This window comes from Mytilus californianus, unplaced genomic scaffold (assembly GCF_021869535.1).
Source record: "Mytilus californianus isolate M0D057914Y unplaced genomic scaffold, xbMytCali1.0.p SCAF_8, whole genome shotgun sequence".
Taxonomy (NCBI): domain Eukaryota; kingdom Metazoa; phylum Mollusca; class Bivalvia; order Mytilida; family Mytilidae; genus Mytilus; species Mytilus californianus.
Genome location: NW_026262734.1, coordinates 101040017 through 101060687, shown reverse-complemented (window position 1 = coordinate 101060687; position 20671 = coordinate 101040017). Strand labels below are relative to the sequence as shown.

The window sequence follows — 20671 nt, the reverse complement described above, 5'->3', positions numbered from 1 at the left end:
GTTTTTTGAGCAAAATCTGAAAAAGGTAAAGAGAAACTAAACAGACTAAATGATCAGCAATACAAGATCAACAAAACAGAGATTTTTGTCATAAATTCTATTCTCGTCTACAATGTTGCAGAGTGTCCTTTGTTGAATATGCATATAGACCAAGGTGATCGACAGAGGCTCTAAAGATCCTCTAGGTTAAGTATACTTATATACTCTTACATACAATGGGCATGGCCATGCGTTAAATTTACAAGGCAATTTACTCAGGAACTATAAATCAGAGATTCCTGAAATTTGGTATCAAGCTTTAAAAAGGACAAAAAGTATAGCCAAACTATCTGTATGTCACAAAACCGTTTCTGTTTCTCAATTTAAGCTAGCCTTGTCATAATAAATTGAAATTTAATAGAAACCAATAAATTTTAGTGACTACTTATGTTGTTACTTATATAATTATATAAATATATATGTATTTAAACATATTTGTGTATTATATATACATATTATATTAAATACTGTTTATTTGCAGATCTTTAAATGTAGCTGAGCATTATTTTGCTGGCCATCATGGAGTACGTCTGCTAACAGTACTGTGGCATCCTGGGAGTGAGACAGACAGCCATATTGCTTTTCTGACTTCAGACAACACATTAAGGTCTATTAATGGACTTCTTGCCCATACATAATTTAAGATATATATGAATATTTATTGTAGGGGTGGTGTCAGTTCGAATTCTTTGATTTCTTACTGAAATTATATGTTAATAATTTCATGTAAAGTTTTAGGCAGGAATAAGTCAGCTTTATGCTATCATAAGATAATCTGAAAGTATAACTGATTACTTACATGTATAACATTAATTATAATTAAGATGTAAATAAACTTACCATTAAAGTATTTACATTTAATTTTAAAGAAAAAAAACCCTTGTATAACTGATTACTTACATGTATAACATTAATTATAATAAGTTATAAATAAACTTACCGTTAATGTATGTACATTCAAATGTACAACAATTCCAACACTCTGATAGCTATAATTGCATTTTATTAAACTTCTGAGATGTTTAAAAAGTCCAATTTGTAATAAGATTGTTCAAATTTAGAAACTCCACATTCTGAAACTCTAGTTTAAAATTGCAATGTTTGTGTTTTTTTTCAGTGAAAAATAAAAACCTTTGTAAAACAAAACAATAATAATTAAAAAGGGAGATAACTTTTAATTATGCTGGAAATTTTTTTTAAAAGATTATACTTCAAGTTTTCCAATTTTTACACTGTATGGTTATATCCAGTCTAAAGAAATTCTGTCCATAGAGTTATCTCCCCTTTAGTACATAAAAATCAGAGGTAAAAGAATTCTATTTTCCATGACTGATACTAATCTCTTGGCTAAAATAAGGGCACTTGGTGTAAATACAAACAAGCAAAATTATTGCAATGCATGACAAATATTAAACCAATTGATTTTTATGCCCCCGCTGTAGCGGAGGGGGCATTAAGTTTTACCCTTGTCCATCTGTACATATGTCCCAAAGTTGGTTTCCGTTCCCTAACTTGAGTTTGCCTCAACCAAATGTTATGAAACTTATACACAATGCTAATAACCACAAAACACAGATCAAGTTTGAATTTTGGTGGCGTCACTTTAATCGTTCTAGAGTTATAAAATTGAGAATGGAAATGGGGAATGTGTCAAAGAGACAACAACCTGACCATAGAACAGACAACAGCAGAAGGTCACCAACAGGTCTTCAATGCAGCGAGAAATTCCCGCACCCGGAGGCGTCCTTCAGCTGGCCCCTAAACAAATATATATACTAGTTCAGTGATAATGAACGCCATACTAAACTCCAAATTGTACACAAGAAACTAAAATTAAAAATAATACAAGACTGACAAAGGCTAGAGGCTCCTGACTTGGGACAGGCGCAAAAATGCGGCGGGTTAAACATGTTTATGAGATCTCAACCCTCCCCCTATACCTCTAGCCAATGTAGAAAAGTAAACGCATAACAATACGCAATTTAAAATTCAGTTCAAGAGAAGTCCGAGTCTGATGTCAGAAGATGTAACCAAAGAAAATAAACAAAATGACAATAATACATAAATAACAACAGACTACTAGCAGTTAACTGACATGCCAGCTCCAGACTTCAATTAAACTGATTGAAAGATTATGTCTTCATCATATGAATATCAGGCACAATCCTTCCCGTTAGGGGTTTAGTATCATACCATCATAACATATATGAGAAGAACATAACCCGTGTCATGCCAACAACTGGTTTTTAAATAAATGTGTTTAGTGCCGATGCAAAGACCCTATAAGTGAATCAATATTAACGCCAAAATATGCAATCTTTAATGACCTGACAACAGTATCGTAACTATATCCCTTCTTAATAAGTCTATTTAAAGGTTTTGTTAGCTTCAGAGGTGAATACTGACATTTTTGTGCTTTATAAAGAATATTTCCATAAAGCATTGGATGTGAAATACCTGAATGTATAAGAAGTATGCCCTTTTATAAATGGAAAAATTGCAAAATTTTTAGTTTCCGTTCTCTAACTTAAGTTTGCCTCAACCAAATGTTATGAAACTTATAAACAATGCTTATTACCACCAAATATGAAATCAAGTTTGAATTTGGGTAGGGTCACTCTAACCGTTCTAGAGTAATGCCCCTTTATAAATGGAAAAATTACAAAATTTTTAGTTTCAGTTCTCTAACTTAAGTTTGCCTCAACTAAATGTTATGAAACTTATACACAATACTTATTACCACCAAATACAGATCAAGTTTGTATTTTGGTAGCATCACTCTAACCATTCAAGAGTTATGCCCCTTTATAAATGGAAATATTACAAAATTTTTAGTTTCAGTTCTCTAACTTAAGTTTGCCTCAACCAAATGTTATGAAACTTATGCACAATGCTTATTACCGCAAAATACAGATCAAGATTGAATTTTGGTAGGGTCACTCTAACCGTTCTAGAGTTATGCCCCTTCATAAATGGAAAAATTGCAAAATTTTTAGTTTCCGTTCTCTAACTTAAGTTTGCTTCAACCAAATTTTATGAAACATATACACAATGCTTATTACCACAAAATAAAGATCAAGTTTGAATTTTGGTGGGGTCACTTTAACCATTCTCGAGTTATGCCCCTTTATAAATCGAAAAAAAATGCAATATTTTTAGTTACCGTTCTCTAACTTAAGTTTGCCCCAACCAAACATTATGAAACCTATACACAATACTTATTACCTTAAAACTCAGATCAAGTACAAATTTGGGTAGCGTCACTTTTATCGTTCTTGAGTTATGTCCCTTTATAATGTTGTATGCAAGCGGGGGCATCATCTGTGTCCATGGGGACACATTCTCCATTTATTTTTAATTATGTTTCTTTTCTGATTAAAAATCCTTCTAGGAAATAATTATATACATTTGTATCTATATGACTGAATATCTCAGTTGATACAAAGTAATTGTCTGAGAAAATAGATTATTTACTTGTTGGGATATATATTTATAAATATATTTGTCAGCATCAGAATAAACAACACATGAGGTATATTTGTAAATATATTTGTCAGCATAGGTATAAACAACACATGAGGTATACCTGTTAATATTTTTGTCAGCATAGGAATAAATAACACATGAGGTATATTTGTAAATATATTTGTCAGCGTTAGCATTGGAATAATTTTGGTATTCTATTGAATGACAAAACAGTTAGGGCTGTTCCATTAAAACATACATGGTACCCAGGGTAGGCACTTTAAAAATGGGGTAACCACCTATAGAGGCAAATTAATATTTCACTTACATTTCCACTATGCAAAAACAAAGACGACACCCACCCATAGTTGAGTTTTTGAAGTACCTTCCCTGGGTCCCATGTATGCTTTTATGGAACAGCCCTTATAAATAATTTGAAGTGAAAGAGCAGCATTGCTTTCATAATTTTCAGTTTAGTTTCATCAAAATTAGTAAAGTAAACACAACAATTATTTATAGATTTCAAATGTGTGAAAAACTCTTCATTTCATAACAATTTTATTTCATTTTATTTGCCTTATAAGAGTACATGTAGAATCAGACATAGGCCTATAATTTGAAAGTTTTTGATAATACATACTTAAAATAAAGTTGTTTTTCTTTAAACTACAAATTAGTATAGTTTTTAATTTAATTATCACATATTCCAAAACTTTAAAAAATAGTTTTAGTAAATCATGAGGTGGAAAATTTAATGAAAGTAATTTAAGACATAGTAACACATACAAAGTAAAATAAGAATAGCCAAACCCACTGCATTTGTATACACCTGTCCTAAGTCAGGAGCCTGTTGTTCAGTGGTTGTCGTTTGTTGGTGTGTTTCAAAAGTGTTTCTCGATTCTCGTTTTTTATATAGATTAGACCGTTGGTTTTCCTGTTTGAATTGTTTTACACTAGTCTTTTTGGGGCCCTTTATAGCTTGCTGTTCGGTGTGAGCCAAGGCTCCGTCTTGAAGGCCGTACTCTGACCTATAATTGTTTACTTTTTATACGACCACAAAAAAATTTGCAGTCGTATATTGGTATCACGTCGTTGTCAGCGTCGTCCGAAGACATTTGGTTTCCGGACAATAACTTTAGTAAATGTAAATAGAAATCTATGAAATTTAAACACAAGGTTTACAACCACAAAAGGAAGGTTGGGATTGATTTTGGGGGTTATAGTCCTAACAGTTTAAGAATTAAGGGCCAAATAAGCATTTTTCTAGTTTCCAGACAATAACTTGTGGAACGGTGTATGGATCTCTCTGAAATTATACCACAAGTTTCCATACCACAAAGGGATGGTTAGGATTGGCTTTGGGGGTTATGGCTCAAACCGTTTAGGAATTAGGGGCAAAAACAAGGGTTTCCTGGTTAATTGGACAATTAAAAAAAAGTACAATGTTAAGTTTGGATTACCTCCCTTACACTGCTTTTAAATTATGTATAAAGGAATGTTGCATTGTCTTGAGGTGATTAGTTGTCAATTTATTTTTAGAAGTTACTATTTAAAAATGCTGATTAAGGAATATTTAATATACTAATTTTAGCCATGATTATGTATGTCATTTTCTATTTTAAGACTTTTATGATGTATTTAAATGGGTAATTATGGTTGCAAACTCCATTGGAAATAATTTGAATTGAGATTATGACCATATCTTGAGGGAAAGAATTTTTTTTTTGGAAAGGGGGGGGGGGGGGGGAGGCGGGTAAAAAAGAAATTGTGAGGAAGGGGGACAATTTTTTCTCATTTCAGATTTCAGAAATTAAAAAGAAAATTGACTCAAATATTTTTTTTTTTTTAAAAGGGGGGGGGGGGGGGGGGTAAACATTTCTTTTTTTTTTAGGAGGGGAGGGGGTCAATTCACAACAGCTTAGTGTATTACACAGAAACAAAAAAAGGGGGGGTAAATTTTTTTTTTGTAGGGTCAATTCGCAACAGCATAGTGTATTGCACAAAAGCTAAAAATTGAATATAAATTCAAATCATATAACCAATTCTAAGTTCTTTGACTACAGTTATTCGGTGTCAGAAACCTATTATGTGTCAAATATTTAATTACAATCCAAATTCAGACCTGTATCAAGTGCGAATATTGTGTCCATTTTTGCCCCAACTGTTCAGGGTTGGACCTCTGCGGTCATATCCAGCTGCGCTCGGCGAAGCAATTTATTACACGTTGTGACTTGGATGGATAGTTGTCTCATTGGCACTCATGTCTACTTATTTATATGTTAGACATTACAATAGACCATGCGTACACCTACCACAAATAGCTTACCGGTACTCCTCCTAGAAAATAGACATACAAACAGACAAACAACACATGGTCCAGATATGTAATGTTTGGAATGGTCTAACCAGTAAAAATGATTTTCTTTCTTTTGCAGTGTTTATAATATACAGGAACCAAATATTCCTGTCCAAGTTATCAAACTAAGTAATGCACCACAGGATATCAACCAATCACCAACCAAGGTTTCATTTCCTGCTGTGCTTGGAGAGTATGCTGCTTCCTTTGATTTTGGGCCCCCTGTAACATTGAAAAAGAGGCAAAGACCATATACGAAGACAGAAACGGCATCAGTGACTGTTTGGCCGGCATATATTGTAAGAGGCAATGGTGATGTATTGGTGGCTTATACAGAGGTTTCTAGGTAATGAAGAAATTACTCTAGTCATAAATTTTAGCTAATAGCTACTCAAAATATGAAGGTATACATTGATTAGACATTGTCATTAAGTATAAAGATTTTTGTCTCTCCTACGACGAAAGTCGCAGTATGCGAGACATAGGTATTAGTATCCGGCGGTGGCGTAAACCATTTGTATAAAGCTTTATATTGAAGACCTGGATGCTTCATATCTTGTATGCAGATACCTTATGTAACGAAGTTTCCGTCAATCATATGTCCATTGTCCTTGACCTCATTTTCATGGTTCAGTGACTGCTTGAATTTTTTTGTCATGTGAATTTCTCACTTATTATGAGTAATAGGATAACTATATTTGGTATATGGGTTCCTTGTAACATCTACATGTCTGTCAGACAGAGTTCACCTGACCTCGACCTCATTTAATGGATCAGTTCTCAAGGTTAAAGTTACGTGATTAGGTCCGTTTCTCAAATACTATAAGCAGTAGATCAACTATATTTGGTGTATGGAATGATTGTAATGGGTACATGTCAGTCTGGCGGGTTTCTTCCGACCTTTACCTCATTTTCATGGTTCATCAGTCGAAGTTAATTTTTTGTGTTTTGGTCTGTTTTTCAAGTACTATAAGCAATAGGTCAACTATATTTGGTGTATGGAATGATTATAAGGTGCACAAGTCTGTCTGGCAGGTATCATTTGACCTTGACCTCATTTTCATTGAATCGGTCAATGTTATTTTTTTGTGTTTTGGTCTGTTTTTCAAGTACTTTAAGCAATAGGTCAACTATATTTGGTGTATGGAATGATTATAAGGTGCACAAGTATGTCTTGCAGGTATCATCTGACCTTGACCTCGTTTTCATGGTTCATTGGTCAATGTTAATTTTTTGTGTGTTGGTCTGTTTTTCAAGTACTTTAAGCAATAGGTCAACTATATTTGGTGTATGGAATGATTATAAGGTGCACAAGTCTGTCTGGCAGGTATCATCTGACCTTGACCTCATTTTCATGGTTCATTTGTCAATGTTAAGTTTATGTGTTTTTACCTGTTTTTCAAGTACTATAAGCAATAGGTCAACTGTATTTGGTGTATGGAATGATTGTAAGGTGTACATGTCTGTCTGGAAGGTATCATCTGACCTTGACCTCATTTTTATAGTTCATTTCAATGATAAGTTTATGTGTTTTTGTCTGTTTTTCAATTGGCATACGCAATAGGTCAACTATAATTGGTGTTTACAAACATTGTAAGGTGTATTATGTCTGTCTGACACAATTTGTCTGACCTTGACCTCATTGTCATAGATTTTTAAAAATGTGAAGTTTCTGTAATGCTTTAAGTAAAACCTTTACCTTTAAGACTTTCAACATAAAATCAATGGTCAGTAAAGCAGGCGAGACATTTCAGCGTGTGCACTCTTGTTTTATTTTCAGGCCTGTGTCATTTATCACAACCCATGGATTTTAATTAAACCTTGCTAAATTGTACCCCATCTCTAGGAATGGAGGTGTATTGCAATCACCTTGTCAGTCTCTCTGCCTTTTCTTCTGACTATTATTTTCATCACACTTTTCTAAAACTGCTTAACAGAATGATGTCATGTTTGGTCAGCAGGTTGACTGTGATAAGTTGTAAGATATGACCACTATTTGAATCTGTCAGATACCTACAGTGTTTTCAATAAGTTTGAAGTGAACAGGCTGTTTACTAATTTGAAGTGGTAAATAGAAGACAGAGGGGGTATGGAAATTTTTTTTTTTTTTCTTACATTGAAAATGGTGCACTCTGAGGAATTTTCAGACTGTTTACAAGTGCATAAAAAAATTAGGTTTCATAGGAATAATATCTTTTTTTTAAATTTTTTTTTTAGTAAAGTTAATCTTATTAGTAAATTGTGATATTGCTCATCAAATTAAAATATTTTGATATTATACAATTACTGTCTTTTGATGAGGTAAATATGTGGTTTTATTGAATTTTGAAATACTGATATTCACTGAGGTCAACAGCTTTCAACAGTCAATTTGAAACGGGGAGATTTTGCCGGGTGCCGGTGCTTATTGAAAACCCTGACCTACTGTCTATTAGCTGGTATATTGAATGAACTTAATATTTTTTCTCAGAAACTACTTAACAAAATGACTTTCTTTTTGATAACCAGCTTGACAGTAATGAGTTGTAAGGCTTGAGCACTTTTTGGATCTGTCAGATACCTTCTTCCTTTTTGCAAATAGTTTGAATTTTCGAGGATTTAAAGTTTTTTGTGGCATATTTCTCCAATAGGCAATACTACTGAACAGTTTTACTTCATATTTGCCCAGCAGATCAACAGTAATAAGCTGTTATGTCCGAGGGCTTTTCAGATCTGTCAGACACCTACTTCCTGTTTTCTGATACTTTTAATTACGAGTTGGGGTATGATAAGTACGACAATGTAAACATTTTTGTTTGAATTCCACCTAGCTACATTTCAATTTATCTCCTGATTGAGTTGCATTGTTTTATAATTTTTGTAGAGGAACAAAGTTTCCCCTTCAGGGACCTCTTATTATGCAGCCACCAGCAGAAGATAACTACGGTGTAGACGCCTGTGCCATATCATGCCTCGACACAACTCCCACAGCTCTTATCATAGCAACAGGAGAGGGACGACTTCACCATTGTCTGTTGATACCAGCACAAGATGTGGAAGATATGACATTACAGGTAACAAGAGGTTCAATGAGGGGATCTTATTAGATTAATAGAGACATGATGATATAGGTATAGATTGATGATTATAATATGTCTTGACTCAACAATAAAGACTCTTGTCAAATCCATAGGTCATGGACCACTCCACTATTGTTTATTGATACCTGAACAAATGCGATTTCAGGGTTTTGACCAAGTCTGCATACCAGCATATATAAAATTTGTAGTTCGTTGAACAATTTAATTTGTGGTTCACCTATACCCATGAATTTCAGCAAAATTGGTATCCAACGAATAATAATGAATCCACAGTATTCATATTCCAATACATACAATAACATATCAAACATGCATACAATCAAGTGTATTCTGGTTTAGTAAACTTAGTAAAAAAAGAAAAGAAAAATTAAACAACAATAATAATCATTTTAAACCATTCCACAAGATATCAAACTGTTTTTTTTTTGTTTTTTTTTGTTTTTTTTTTACTGCCACTATTTTCTCTAAAGTATACATATATTTGAGTTTTTTTCTTTCTTGGTGTTGAGCCTATAGTTGTATTTATATTGTTTCATGTATAGAGAAATCAAATTTAAGTTATCCAGTGACAGACTTACACCACAAGATAGAAACCAATTATCAATATATAGTAAAAAAAAAAAAATTAAAGATGATTTTTCAATTCAATAAAATATGTTCATCAGATTAATTTTATGAGTAAAAAAATACATAAAGTGTTATCAATAACATTTATTTCACATAAACATTGATTGAAGCAAGAAATCTTTGGTTTCTTTTGTATTGAAGCCACTGTAATGTAGTGTTAATGGTAACTATAAAAGGAAATTTGAAGATATGTTCCCTAATGAGATCTTTTCTCCTGATATTTCACCCCACTTGAACAAACATTAGTAGTATATGTATAGGGGAAGGAAAAAATTAAGTAGGTTCTGCAAAGGGATAGATTAGGTGGAATTTGGGGAAATTACGTTTAATGACTGCTGTAGTAAAAAAGATTATTTTTTTAAGGACAGAAATTAAGTCTTGTAACAAGCCCCCTCTGTTATCTTCAGAGCTTTTGCAAAGATTCTTGAACATACAAAAATTAGTTGTCTTCTAAAATGGGGCATTATATTTTATGTGTAAATTCTACCCCTCCTGTCTGTATTTTACTTTGAGAGAAATCCGTGTAAACATATTCCTATACTGTAACAGTGATGAAAGGTTTCCATGGATCCGTAGATTTCTGCTTTTTAAGTTCATGTTTTTTCTGTCATTATTTTTCTTTTTTAACCGTATTTGGACTTCTGGGAACGCCATTTCTGCTTTTTTTGTTGGAGACCAATTTCGTCCCTACAGTAAACACTCTTGAGGTTAATGTACCTTTCTTTCAGTATGTGTAAAATTGTTACGTGTACATTAAAATATCAATTTTATTTTATTTTATTTTATTATTGTATCACATATTGATTGTACATTATACAATAACATATTAAATAAAAATATACATTAAAACAATCAATTCTCAAAGCCATTGAGTTGTCTGATGAGAAGCATATCTATAAAAAAAATCACATTTATATTGACAAGTCATTTACTTAATTTGTTTTTGAACAATTAAAAAAAAATATCATTTACAAAAATACACATTCAAGAAATAAATTAAAATTAAAAAACATTATTTAGATTAAAATTATGTGTGTATTCATTGTGTGCATATTCATTGTATGTACATTTATTATATGTATACACTCGATATGTGTGTATTCAAATAATATGTGTACATTCATTAGTACATTTATTGTGTGTACATTCATTGCATGCAATTGAAACAAGCATGAAAATGTACATAAAATAATGGTCTTTATACAATATGAATCTGCATAGCCTAATATGACATAATGATACCTAGGATTGTCGAAAATAAAATATTTGGATACCAAAGAGCATTAATCAAATAACAAAAAAAAAATGAGTTAAATAAATGTAGAAAATGTATAGAAATGTATATATATTATCATAAAATAAAATTTTCCATATTTATATAATTATAGCTGCTTTAAATAAATACTGCGTTATTTAACTGAACAAAAGTTTAAAAGTCATTCCTGACAAAATCTGCAGTACTGCATCAATTGGGAAAATTCAAATGTTTTAGTCCAGCGAAGTTTTCAGCATCAAGGTTCAAATGAGGACCAAAATGTGAAGCTGGACACATGTGATGTATTAAGCTCTCAGTCATAAAACTTTACTCAGTACTCTTATTACAAAATATGTTCTCGAAACACAAAATACAGTATTTTGATTGATTGAATTCAGAGTCTTAGTGAATAAATGTACTTATAATTTTTATGACCACAAGGCTTGAAGTTCCTAAGATTATTAAGTGATAATTTGTAATTTATTTACAGTCTGAAGCCAGTTTTGCAGAAAGCAGTATTACCAATAGTACAAAGTATGACTCTCCATCAGAGGCCTCCATCTTTGTTTTTGAAAGTGTTGAATTGGAGTTGTCACTAGCAACAGGACGAGTTGACCCTTATGAACCTGTGGAAGAAGATTTTACATGCCCTATCAAAATAGTTAAAGGTAATATCTGAAAATGATTTTAGAAATGCAAAATTCCTTTACTTTTCAGACACTGACCTCTTTCCATGGAATTTATACTTAGGGCTATTCCATTAAAATGAATGTTGGAGGGTAGGAAGGGACTTTCAAAATATCCCTACAACCAAGAACCATTTTTTAGATAATTTTGCATAATGGTAATAACCGCATACTGAAAAAAGACCCATGACCCACATTCAATAATTAAACTTCCCTTCCTACCCTCCCACATACATTTTAATGGAATAGCCCTTAGTTGTTTGCAAAGGCAAAAGACTGAGCTGTAAGCTTAAATAGCATATTGTGGTGCATCCAATGCCAATACTTTTATAAACAAATTATCTATCCACAAAGGGCATGTAACATATAATGATTACAAATAGACATAAGCCGTACTTTGACCTATAATTGTTTACTTTTTACACATTGTTACTTAGATGGATAGTTTTCTCATTGGCACTCATACCACATCTTCTTATTTATATAAGTTAAGAAACAATATTGATAATGTTAATGATAATATATATGGATTTAACTATAGCAGTTGTTTTCTTATTGTAAAACATTTATGATATATCAAAGCCAAAGTGATGCATATTTCTTCATGTTCACATGAAAGAAGCCAAATAAATATGTTTTCTGTATTTAGATTTTTGAAATCATTGCATATTTTTAAAGCTGAATCTAACATGAGCTTGCTGTTTGGTGTGAGCCAAGGCTCCATGTTGAAGGCCGTACTTTGACCTATAATTGTTTACTTTTTACACATTGTGACTTGGATGGAGAGTTGTCTCATTGGCATTCATACCACATCTTCTTATTTCTATAACTTCTTCTTGTTCGAATGCTGCACAATCTTAGAAAATGATTTTTTTCAATTGAATTTAAAGAGCAAATTTTATATCTTTGTCAATCTTTCTATAAAGTCCCTGCTCAATAGCTAATTTATGAGCACTAACTCTCGTTTTTGTGATGTGCTTTCTAGTTTCAAAATCCTTTTAGATAAGTCTCTCTTTTGAAAATGTTCTTTAATATGAGATAAGTTTGTAATTTTACTTTTTCGCTGTAGCATTCTGTTAAAGATTATCTTTCAAAAATTGCCTATACCTTTTAATTAAAACATCTTCAATCTCATTACCATTCTGGTGAATATAAATGCTATCTGTAAGAGTTTGACTTAACAAATGACACTCATTCATCTTTTGATTCTACAGAAAAATTTAATAACTGAACAAATAATATCAACATGGAGTGGAGTACGACCAAGTTCCCCATAAACTGCTAAATTAGTTGATTAGCTATAAACTCCAAGTATAAACTTATAAATTTCATGTATAAATTTTCACAAGAAAATTTACTATACTTTATGACGTGTCTGTATGAATTGTTCTGTCTATGAAAATATCTTTAAATGCAATGACCTGAAGATATAAACTTAGATTTAAAAAATAATTAATCTTTGATTAGTACTATGAAACCATAAGCCCAACTTTATGTTCCATTTGTCATAGCCACAATCCCATCCTCATTTCCTTGATTATGACATAACCATATGGAACTTATCACAGAATTTTATTTGCCCTGAGCAATATGTATGAAGATGTTTGGTGGTATTTGTGTTTTTCAATCTTTAGTTTTCTATTCAGTGTTTTGTGGATGGTATTTTCTGTTTGTCTTTTATCCATGATGTTTTCTGCTTTTCTTAAGCCATTATTGCCTGTTTTTATGTCACTGATGGGGTTTGATTTCTTCCCTTTCTTTTACCATAATTGAATTAAGAAAATATTCTTTTTTATATTGATAATAAAAACTAATTTCCGTCTTGTTAATTGATTTTTCCACTCTCCTACAGTCCAGCATACATCTGTTTTTAATGTTTTCAGATTTCTTTTTAATTTTAAAGATATTTAAAAGATTCTCTTTACTAAATTGTATTTTCAAATAAGGATTTCACAAGGTGCAAAAGGTTCAAATTTTATCTATAGATTTTGTGATTCAACCTCATTAATTATATGAAACAAAGAGGATGGGTAAATTGTTATTATAATGAGAGAACTTTTTCATCAATCTATGTATATTTTTCAATTACCTGTTAGGTACACCGACCCCGTGTAAAACAGTAACTAATTTTAGATTTGATTAATTATATACATAACCCCCAATTTATTGCTTACAAAACTATTTCCTTTTGAAAAATACAATTAATCTTCAGGCATGACTAAATTTGGACAGAAAACTTTCGTTTGAATTAATGATTTTTACTTGTCCATTTTTCCATGGACAAAAGATAATGATTAGTATTCATATCGCATATGTCATATTTATTGACATGACACGCTGCCAGTCATGTGGTATATACGCTTGATTTATTGTGGTCACTGTACAGTTATTTTATTGTAAGTGATATATATATATTTTTTTGTCTTGATCGTAAATTATTAATTGAATATCTAATTTAATAACTAGTAAACAAAGTAACGAAGTTTTATTTAGATTCCAGAACGTTCCTGATTTATTTTAAAATAGATGTAGAAGTAGTTGAAAATATCTGTCAGATTCATAAGAAAATATTCAAAACAAAATCTACTGGTGGGGTAATTTAAAGATTTTAATGATAAGATCATGCAGATATTTTGCACTGGGGATCTATAAATCATTTAAAAGTTGTCCGTAGACTGGCAGTAATTTCTATGATAGATGAAGAGTTACCGCTCTTGAATTATTCATTTTAAGAACATTTTTCATGGATAAAATCTATGTCAAAAATTATTTTATTACTTTTTATTTAATAGCACCACCTCAAGAAGAACGGATTGCTTTTATACGTGTTGCTCTTTCTATTTGTATCCATTTTGTTGTAGCCCCCCATCGGTCAGATTTTTTTTCTGAATAAAATGGAAAAAATAAAATAAGTTACAATTAACATTGATTGTATGTTAAATTGAAATTTTCATAATTTGTGGCTGATTTGGATTCATTACAAGTGACAGAAAGGAATCACAGCTATAGTGTCAATGAAAAGGTAGAACTTATGAAGGTAACAAGAAAAAATGACCTCCTCTTGACCAAAACACCATTCAAAAAAGAAGAAATTATGTTGACAAGCTTGTCTCCTTTTTGAAATATCTGCTCCTGCTTTTGTTGGTACAAAGGCACACAATACAAAATTTGACTATGGGGATTTCAAAAGGTCACTACGGAGATAAAAAACATAAATTTTTTGCCTTTTTGACAAAATGCATGCTCAGGTATTGTATGGGAGATAACTCATACAAATAGAAGATTAACAATACCTTTGTATTTTTTCCAAAATTTAACATTGAGCTGCCTTTTACAGATCTTACAGAGTGTTAACATTTATAGATTCAGTAAAATGATGTTTTCAATGGACTTAATCAATGTCCAATAAGTTTTGAAATTATCAGTAATATGATTATTGTCCAGTGAAATTTGATCTGACCAGTGAATTAGAATTGTCCATGGAATGAAATGAGTTGTCATTGAATCATTTAGCACCTTTGTAAACTATGTTATCAGCAATAAATAATTTGATATATGATTAATTAATCTACAGGATACATTTTCCCCTACAAATTACCTCATTATTGAACCCCATTACATTATCCCCCCCTTTTTTTGTGTATTGGCCTTTTTGATAGATAAGTATTCTAAATATATAAAAACTTTTCCTTGTCCTGATTTATAACGAGTTATTAATGATGTTATGATTCTAATGACAAAAGATGTTTTATTGTCACCTATACCGACATCTGTGAAGAGGAAAGCTTGATGGCAAGGCGTAGGTTTAAGCTGTCAGTGGAAGTGTAAAACCTGTCAAAATTGAATCTCGTTTTCTTAAGAAAACAGTTGTTTAGAACGTTTTTTAACATTCTAGACACGTGTTCTAGGTTTGTTTTAGAAGTGTTATATTAAATTTATTGTCAGATTTTAACATTGTGGTAATTTGTGAAATTTATTAATTGATTTAAACTCTTAATTTAATCATTTTTTATGACATTAAAGCATGTCTAGGAAGACCTCAAGTTCAGGTGGTGTTCACTCACACAGGTTGTCATGGTTATTTGGGAAGTGATTATTTTCACAAATATTTAACTGGGTTGGACTTAATCATCTGACATATATGGGCAATGATTTGGTATTCAAACCTTGGTTTCTTTTTGTATCCTTTTTTTTTAAGTTCTAAAACTTTAATTTTTATTCTGTGGGTTGTGTTGGTGTGAGAATAGTATTAATAGAACAAGTGGGTTTTTCGAGAAAAAATTAATCCTTTTTGATTCATCGTTTTCGTGACAGGAAACTAAACAGGATACCAAATTTATTTCCTTTATTTTTCACAATTTATTTCAAAAGACATAAATGAACACCATTACTGGTGTCACTTGCTTCTTGTTAATATTTAAAATCTATTTTTAATGCTAAATTAAGGTTTTTTTTAAACGCGACAGGAAACCATAAGAAACCGAAAGCATTTTTTAAGTTTTATTTTATTGCAAAATCTGCTTAAAATAATCTGAACAGTAAACTTTTTCTTGATAATGTTACTTATAACTGTGTTTTTTTTTAATTTAGGACTGTTTTTGATAATTTTTTTCCAATAGACAATGAAAACTATGAAAATATAGAAACAAAGGCACTTTATGATGTCACTATAATAATTATTTTTGGGCACCGACTTGCATCTACTGATTTTGACTACCAATGTATTTTCTCTTGCTTTCTGTTATTATTCTTATACACTTTTATATGTAGCACATGTACCTACTAACCCTTAGAAACCCAATGCAGTGTGCTAGCTAGCTATCTAACACAGTTGCATGGTTACACTTTATGACTATGCGTCACTTACCAGAAAGTTCAAGCACTGTAAAAACTGGGTGATCTAGCTAGTGCTACTTATCTTATATAATGTACTTTTCTATACAGGGCTGTTCCAGAAGTGAATGTATGGGGGTGTTGGGAGGCACTTTCTCAGCTCTCACTTTTGATTCAATTGAAAAGATGCAAGACATTTTAAATTTCTAAATTTTATTGAACACAAAACAAAAAGCGTGATCCAACAAACATGTTAACTCACATCAATATGTGAGTGATGTCCATTTTATCCGCAGTATAAGTAGTATCTTGTAACGTCCACCCTGTCCCTTGCTTTTTGTAGAATTGAAACCACAGCCATGGATCTTTAACTTTTGTGACCTGCAATGAGAACTCAACAATAATGATAATGGCTGGTGGCATAGCTTATTATCTATGATATACAACAAAACTGAACTATGATCTGAAGATGAAACAAAATTCAAAGATACAAATACAATAACACTTGAATACTTACTGACTACAAAACTTGATTATAAACATCAACCATTTTATAAATTTGAATGTGTTTTCATGGTTATGCGTATGTACAAGGTACATGTATCATAGATGACAAAAGTAGTAAACAACAAATAATTAGAAATGAAAACTTTAATATAACTATTTTTTTCACATTTTAAAAGGACTGTAGTATTAAGGTTGTGTACTCTACAGCTTGATAGATGTAGGTTCAAATCTTAGTATGGACAAGAGAGAAAAACTTTAATTACCTTATTACAACAGTTTGTGTCTTAATAATATGCTAGATATAATAAATTTCATATTGACAAATGAGGTAGAAGATATGTGTTTATAGTATACCCCCCCCCCGCCCCCCCCCCGCCCACCCCACCTAATTATAAAAGAAAGTGACCCAACTGCAACAACCAAACATGCTGTAGCTGCATACCAAATTGCAAATCGTATAGGTGGTCATAAAAAGAAAATCAAAATTAGAGAGACATACATAATTTAGAATTGTTTACCTTTATCCCTGTTTGAGGTGTCGAATATAGTGTACTTAAAGTTTGATTTTTTTTACATTTGTGATTTCGGGGCCTTTTATAGCTGACTATGCGGTATGGGCTTTGCTCATTGTTGAAGGCCGCACAGTGACCTATAGCTGTTAATTTCTGTGTCATTTGGTCTCTTGTGGAGAGTTGTCTCATTGGCAATCATACCACATCTTCTTTTTTATTTAGACAAGATTCCATATACAAAACACATTATTTTGCAGGTGTATAGAAATTCAATGAAATCCTATAATTGTTTACACCCATTCATTACAACTGATGGAAAATTACAGGTACCATGGATTACAGAAACATAACCAAAAACCTCATACACCAAAAAGAAGAGCCTGGTTTATTTAACTAAATTTCTTTCCCAAATTTGTGACCACAAATTTATAAATCTGATTAAAAAAAAGATTCTGGTAAGTTGTTATTGGGCTCGTTTCTCTAAAGGTCACAAGTCCTAAGTTTGATCGTAACTTCTTATCATTCAATACAAATTATAACCGATCTTAAGTCACAAGTCCTTTGATTAAACGTAACCCTAGTTCCTTTCAGCAAGGGCAACTGTAAAAAGCTTATTTTACATGTCAACATTAAAGTGACATGTTATTTCATGCAATGTTTTATGGCAAATTTGATATAGGTGAACACATTTTCAAAGCAAAGTTTACTTTTAAGTTGAAAAGAAAAGTGTTTTGATATATTGCCCATGCAGGCAGTGAACCAGCACTACTTACCAGAAGGGAAATAACACTTTCTGAAATCAATATGCACCAAAGAAGGAAAAGCTATGAAATTGTGACGCATACAACTGAACTGGATACAACATTGGCGGTTTCTGTGTATTGATTTACTACTGGCATACTTATGCATTTAGATTTGCATCTCTGGTTAAAATCAGTCTTAAATATAACAGTATTACTATATAACTCCTAAATATGTGTTTGTTTTAAAAAATTTAGTGCAATTTATTCAGAAATTTCCACGTTTTTTTTATTGATACAGGATACCATAATCGTTGTATCTTGATGTTTTAGTAAAAAAAATGTATTTATTGGTTTTGAAATTCCAGTTTTATACAATTAATTCCAATGTCAAATTCCTATTAATCCAGTAAAGTAAAAAATTAAAATCTTAAAATAGGCATCATGTTATATTTGTGACTTGTACACCATCCACATGGTTTCCACATTTTAACCTACTTTAGTGGGCTAAAATCGATAAAGTACTTCCTTTCAAGTCATGCATGGTAAAAGTTTACTTCTCCTTTGACAATATTATTGCATTTCTGAAAAGTGTTTGCAGAACATGATTAAAAGTAATAAAAAAAAAATTGTGACAAAGATACCAACCCCGGAATACTGAAATAGGTGCCATTGTCCTTGTCTAGCAGGCTGGTAATTCATTTATAACTAATAGGACACTTTTTTCATGCTTTTAGTTCCAGAACACAAAATAAATGTCTAATATAACCTTAAATGATCGTCGAACAACCCAAAATCAATGACTTTGCACATTGGAAATAGTGCTCAATGGAAGGTCTTACATTGAGTTTTATCTTCTTTGCTTTTGATAGCGATGTTAAAGAACAATTGTGTGAAATATTTCATCACCGAAAATTTCTATATACAAGTTGTTTACATTTACCAAATGACAAATTGCACATGGATATTGTTTGGCGATAATTTTAAACTAGTAGACAAAAAGTAGATTTCAAAGATTTATTACAAACGTTTAGATGTGATCGATACTATATTGCAACTTTGTTTACATGAATCGCCTTTTGTAAATGAAGTTGTTATAGTTGGACGACAAATGATTTAATGGCTTCTTAGTTCAAGGTTTTGGTCACATGACAAAAGGTCAGATTTTATCGTGTATGCATTGTTTTGGTTGGGTTGTTTTTATGCCCTACCTACGATAGTAGAGGGGCATTATGTTTTTCGGTCTGTGCGTCCGTTCGTTTGTCCTTTCGTCTGTCAGGTTAAAGTTTTTGGTCAAGGTAGTTTTTGATGAAGTTGAGGTCCAATCAACTTGAAACTTAGTACACATGTTCCCTATGATATGATCTTTCTAATTGTAATGCCAAATTAGAGTTTGACCCCAATTTCACGGTCCACTGAACATAGAAAATGATAGTGTGAGTGGGGCATCCATGTACTATGGACACATTCTTGTTTTTACATTTAACGTCTTTATTTTTACTTTTATAGGTTAAATGTTTTATTTTTGTTATTGTTGAAAAAATAATAAATTCTAATTCTTAAATTTTCTCACGTACAACACTCGTGCCAAACAAAAAACCTACTTTGCATATATATTCGAAAACAGCTATAAATATTTTACATACGGGTCATTGAAAATTTTATTTATAGATCAATAACATTCTAATTTTATAATTTCTTTTGTCATGGAGAGAAATAAAAGCACCGGTAAATAACACATAAAAACAGACCGAATGTTGTTTATAATCTTTAATGAAAGAATTAAAACAATATTATATGAGACAAATATATTTTATTGAATTTAACAAGATATATATGTCTTTGATTTTACACTGTGACACTGACATATCAAGCATAGCTCTCCATCCTTTTTCGGGGGTTTCCTGTTCTTCAGATCGTGTTTGAGTCCATAATTTCAGATTTTGGATATCAACTGCATACAGTTTTCTTGATCTAAAAATTGGCAATGTTAGTAACCGAAATCCACTCTACTGCTGCCAAGAAAGAATTGTTACCCCTCAAAACTTTATGAATAGGAATTGAAGTGAAGTTTTTTTCTTCAAAATTCGGTTTGGTCAAAGCAATTACGTATATTGTTAGTTCTGTAACATCCTTGGCCAAAGTTAAAAATATTTGGCTATAGTTCAACAACAGTGTCAGTGGACTTGTTAGTTGTTTTTTTATTGTTCATAGAAAGGAAGAAAAGCATAAATTTTGTACTGTAGAACTTACGTCAACCAAACACTGTGTTCTCCCCAGGCCAATATAATATTGGAGATTGGTCCTTAGAACTATCAGTCTTAGGACTGACCTTTATTTCTGGCCCATGGTTCTATAATTTTCAGTCAAAAAATCGAAAATCTTTAAAATTTTACATGACTTATCCGTGTAGTTTAAAATTCAAGGTGAAATTTAACCAACACCTTGATTGTAATTGATTTACCTGATGAAGTAGGTATGATGAGTCTAAGTTGTAAGCTTGTAACAGACCAACCCAAACATCGTCGGACCGCAGGTCATGACCTGTAAAAAACTTGAAGGTCCGCCACC

The 20671-nt window shown here is 31.6% G+C and overlaps 2 protein-coding genes across 2 annotated transcripts in view; both read left to right on the top strand.

Moving 5' to 3' along the window:
- LOC127710750 (glycosyltransferase 1 domain-containing protein 1-like) overlaps nt 1-20671 on the top strand; it is an 801321-nt gene that overhangs the window by 312412 nt on the left and 468238 nt on the right. The window lies entirely within an intron of this gene.
- The window catches only part of LOC127710747 (nucleoporin 88-like), a 45298-nt gene that overhangs the window by 4632 nt on the left and 19995 nt on the right, over nt 1-20671 (top strand). The window contains exons 3-6 of the mRNA XM_052216707.1: nt 521-646; nt 5940-6206; nt 8724-8913; nt 11313-11490. Coding sequence (XP_052072667.1) covers nt 521-646; nt 5940-6206; nt 8724-8913; nt 11313-11490 — 761 coding nt within the window. The remainder of the gene's footprint in view (nt 1-520; nt 647-5939; nt 6207-8723; nt 8914-11312; nt 11491-20671) is intronic.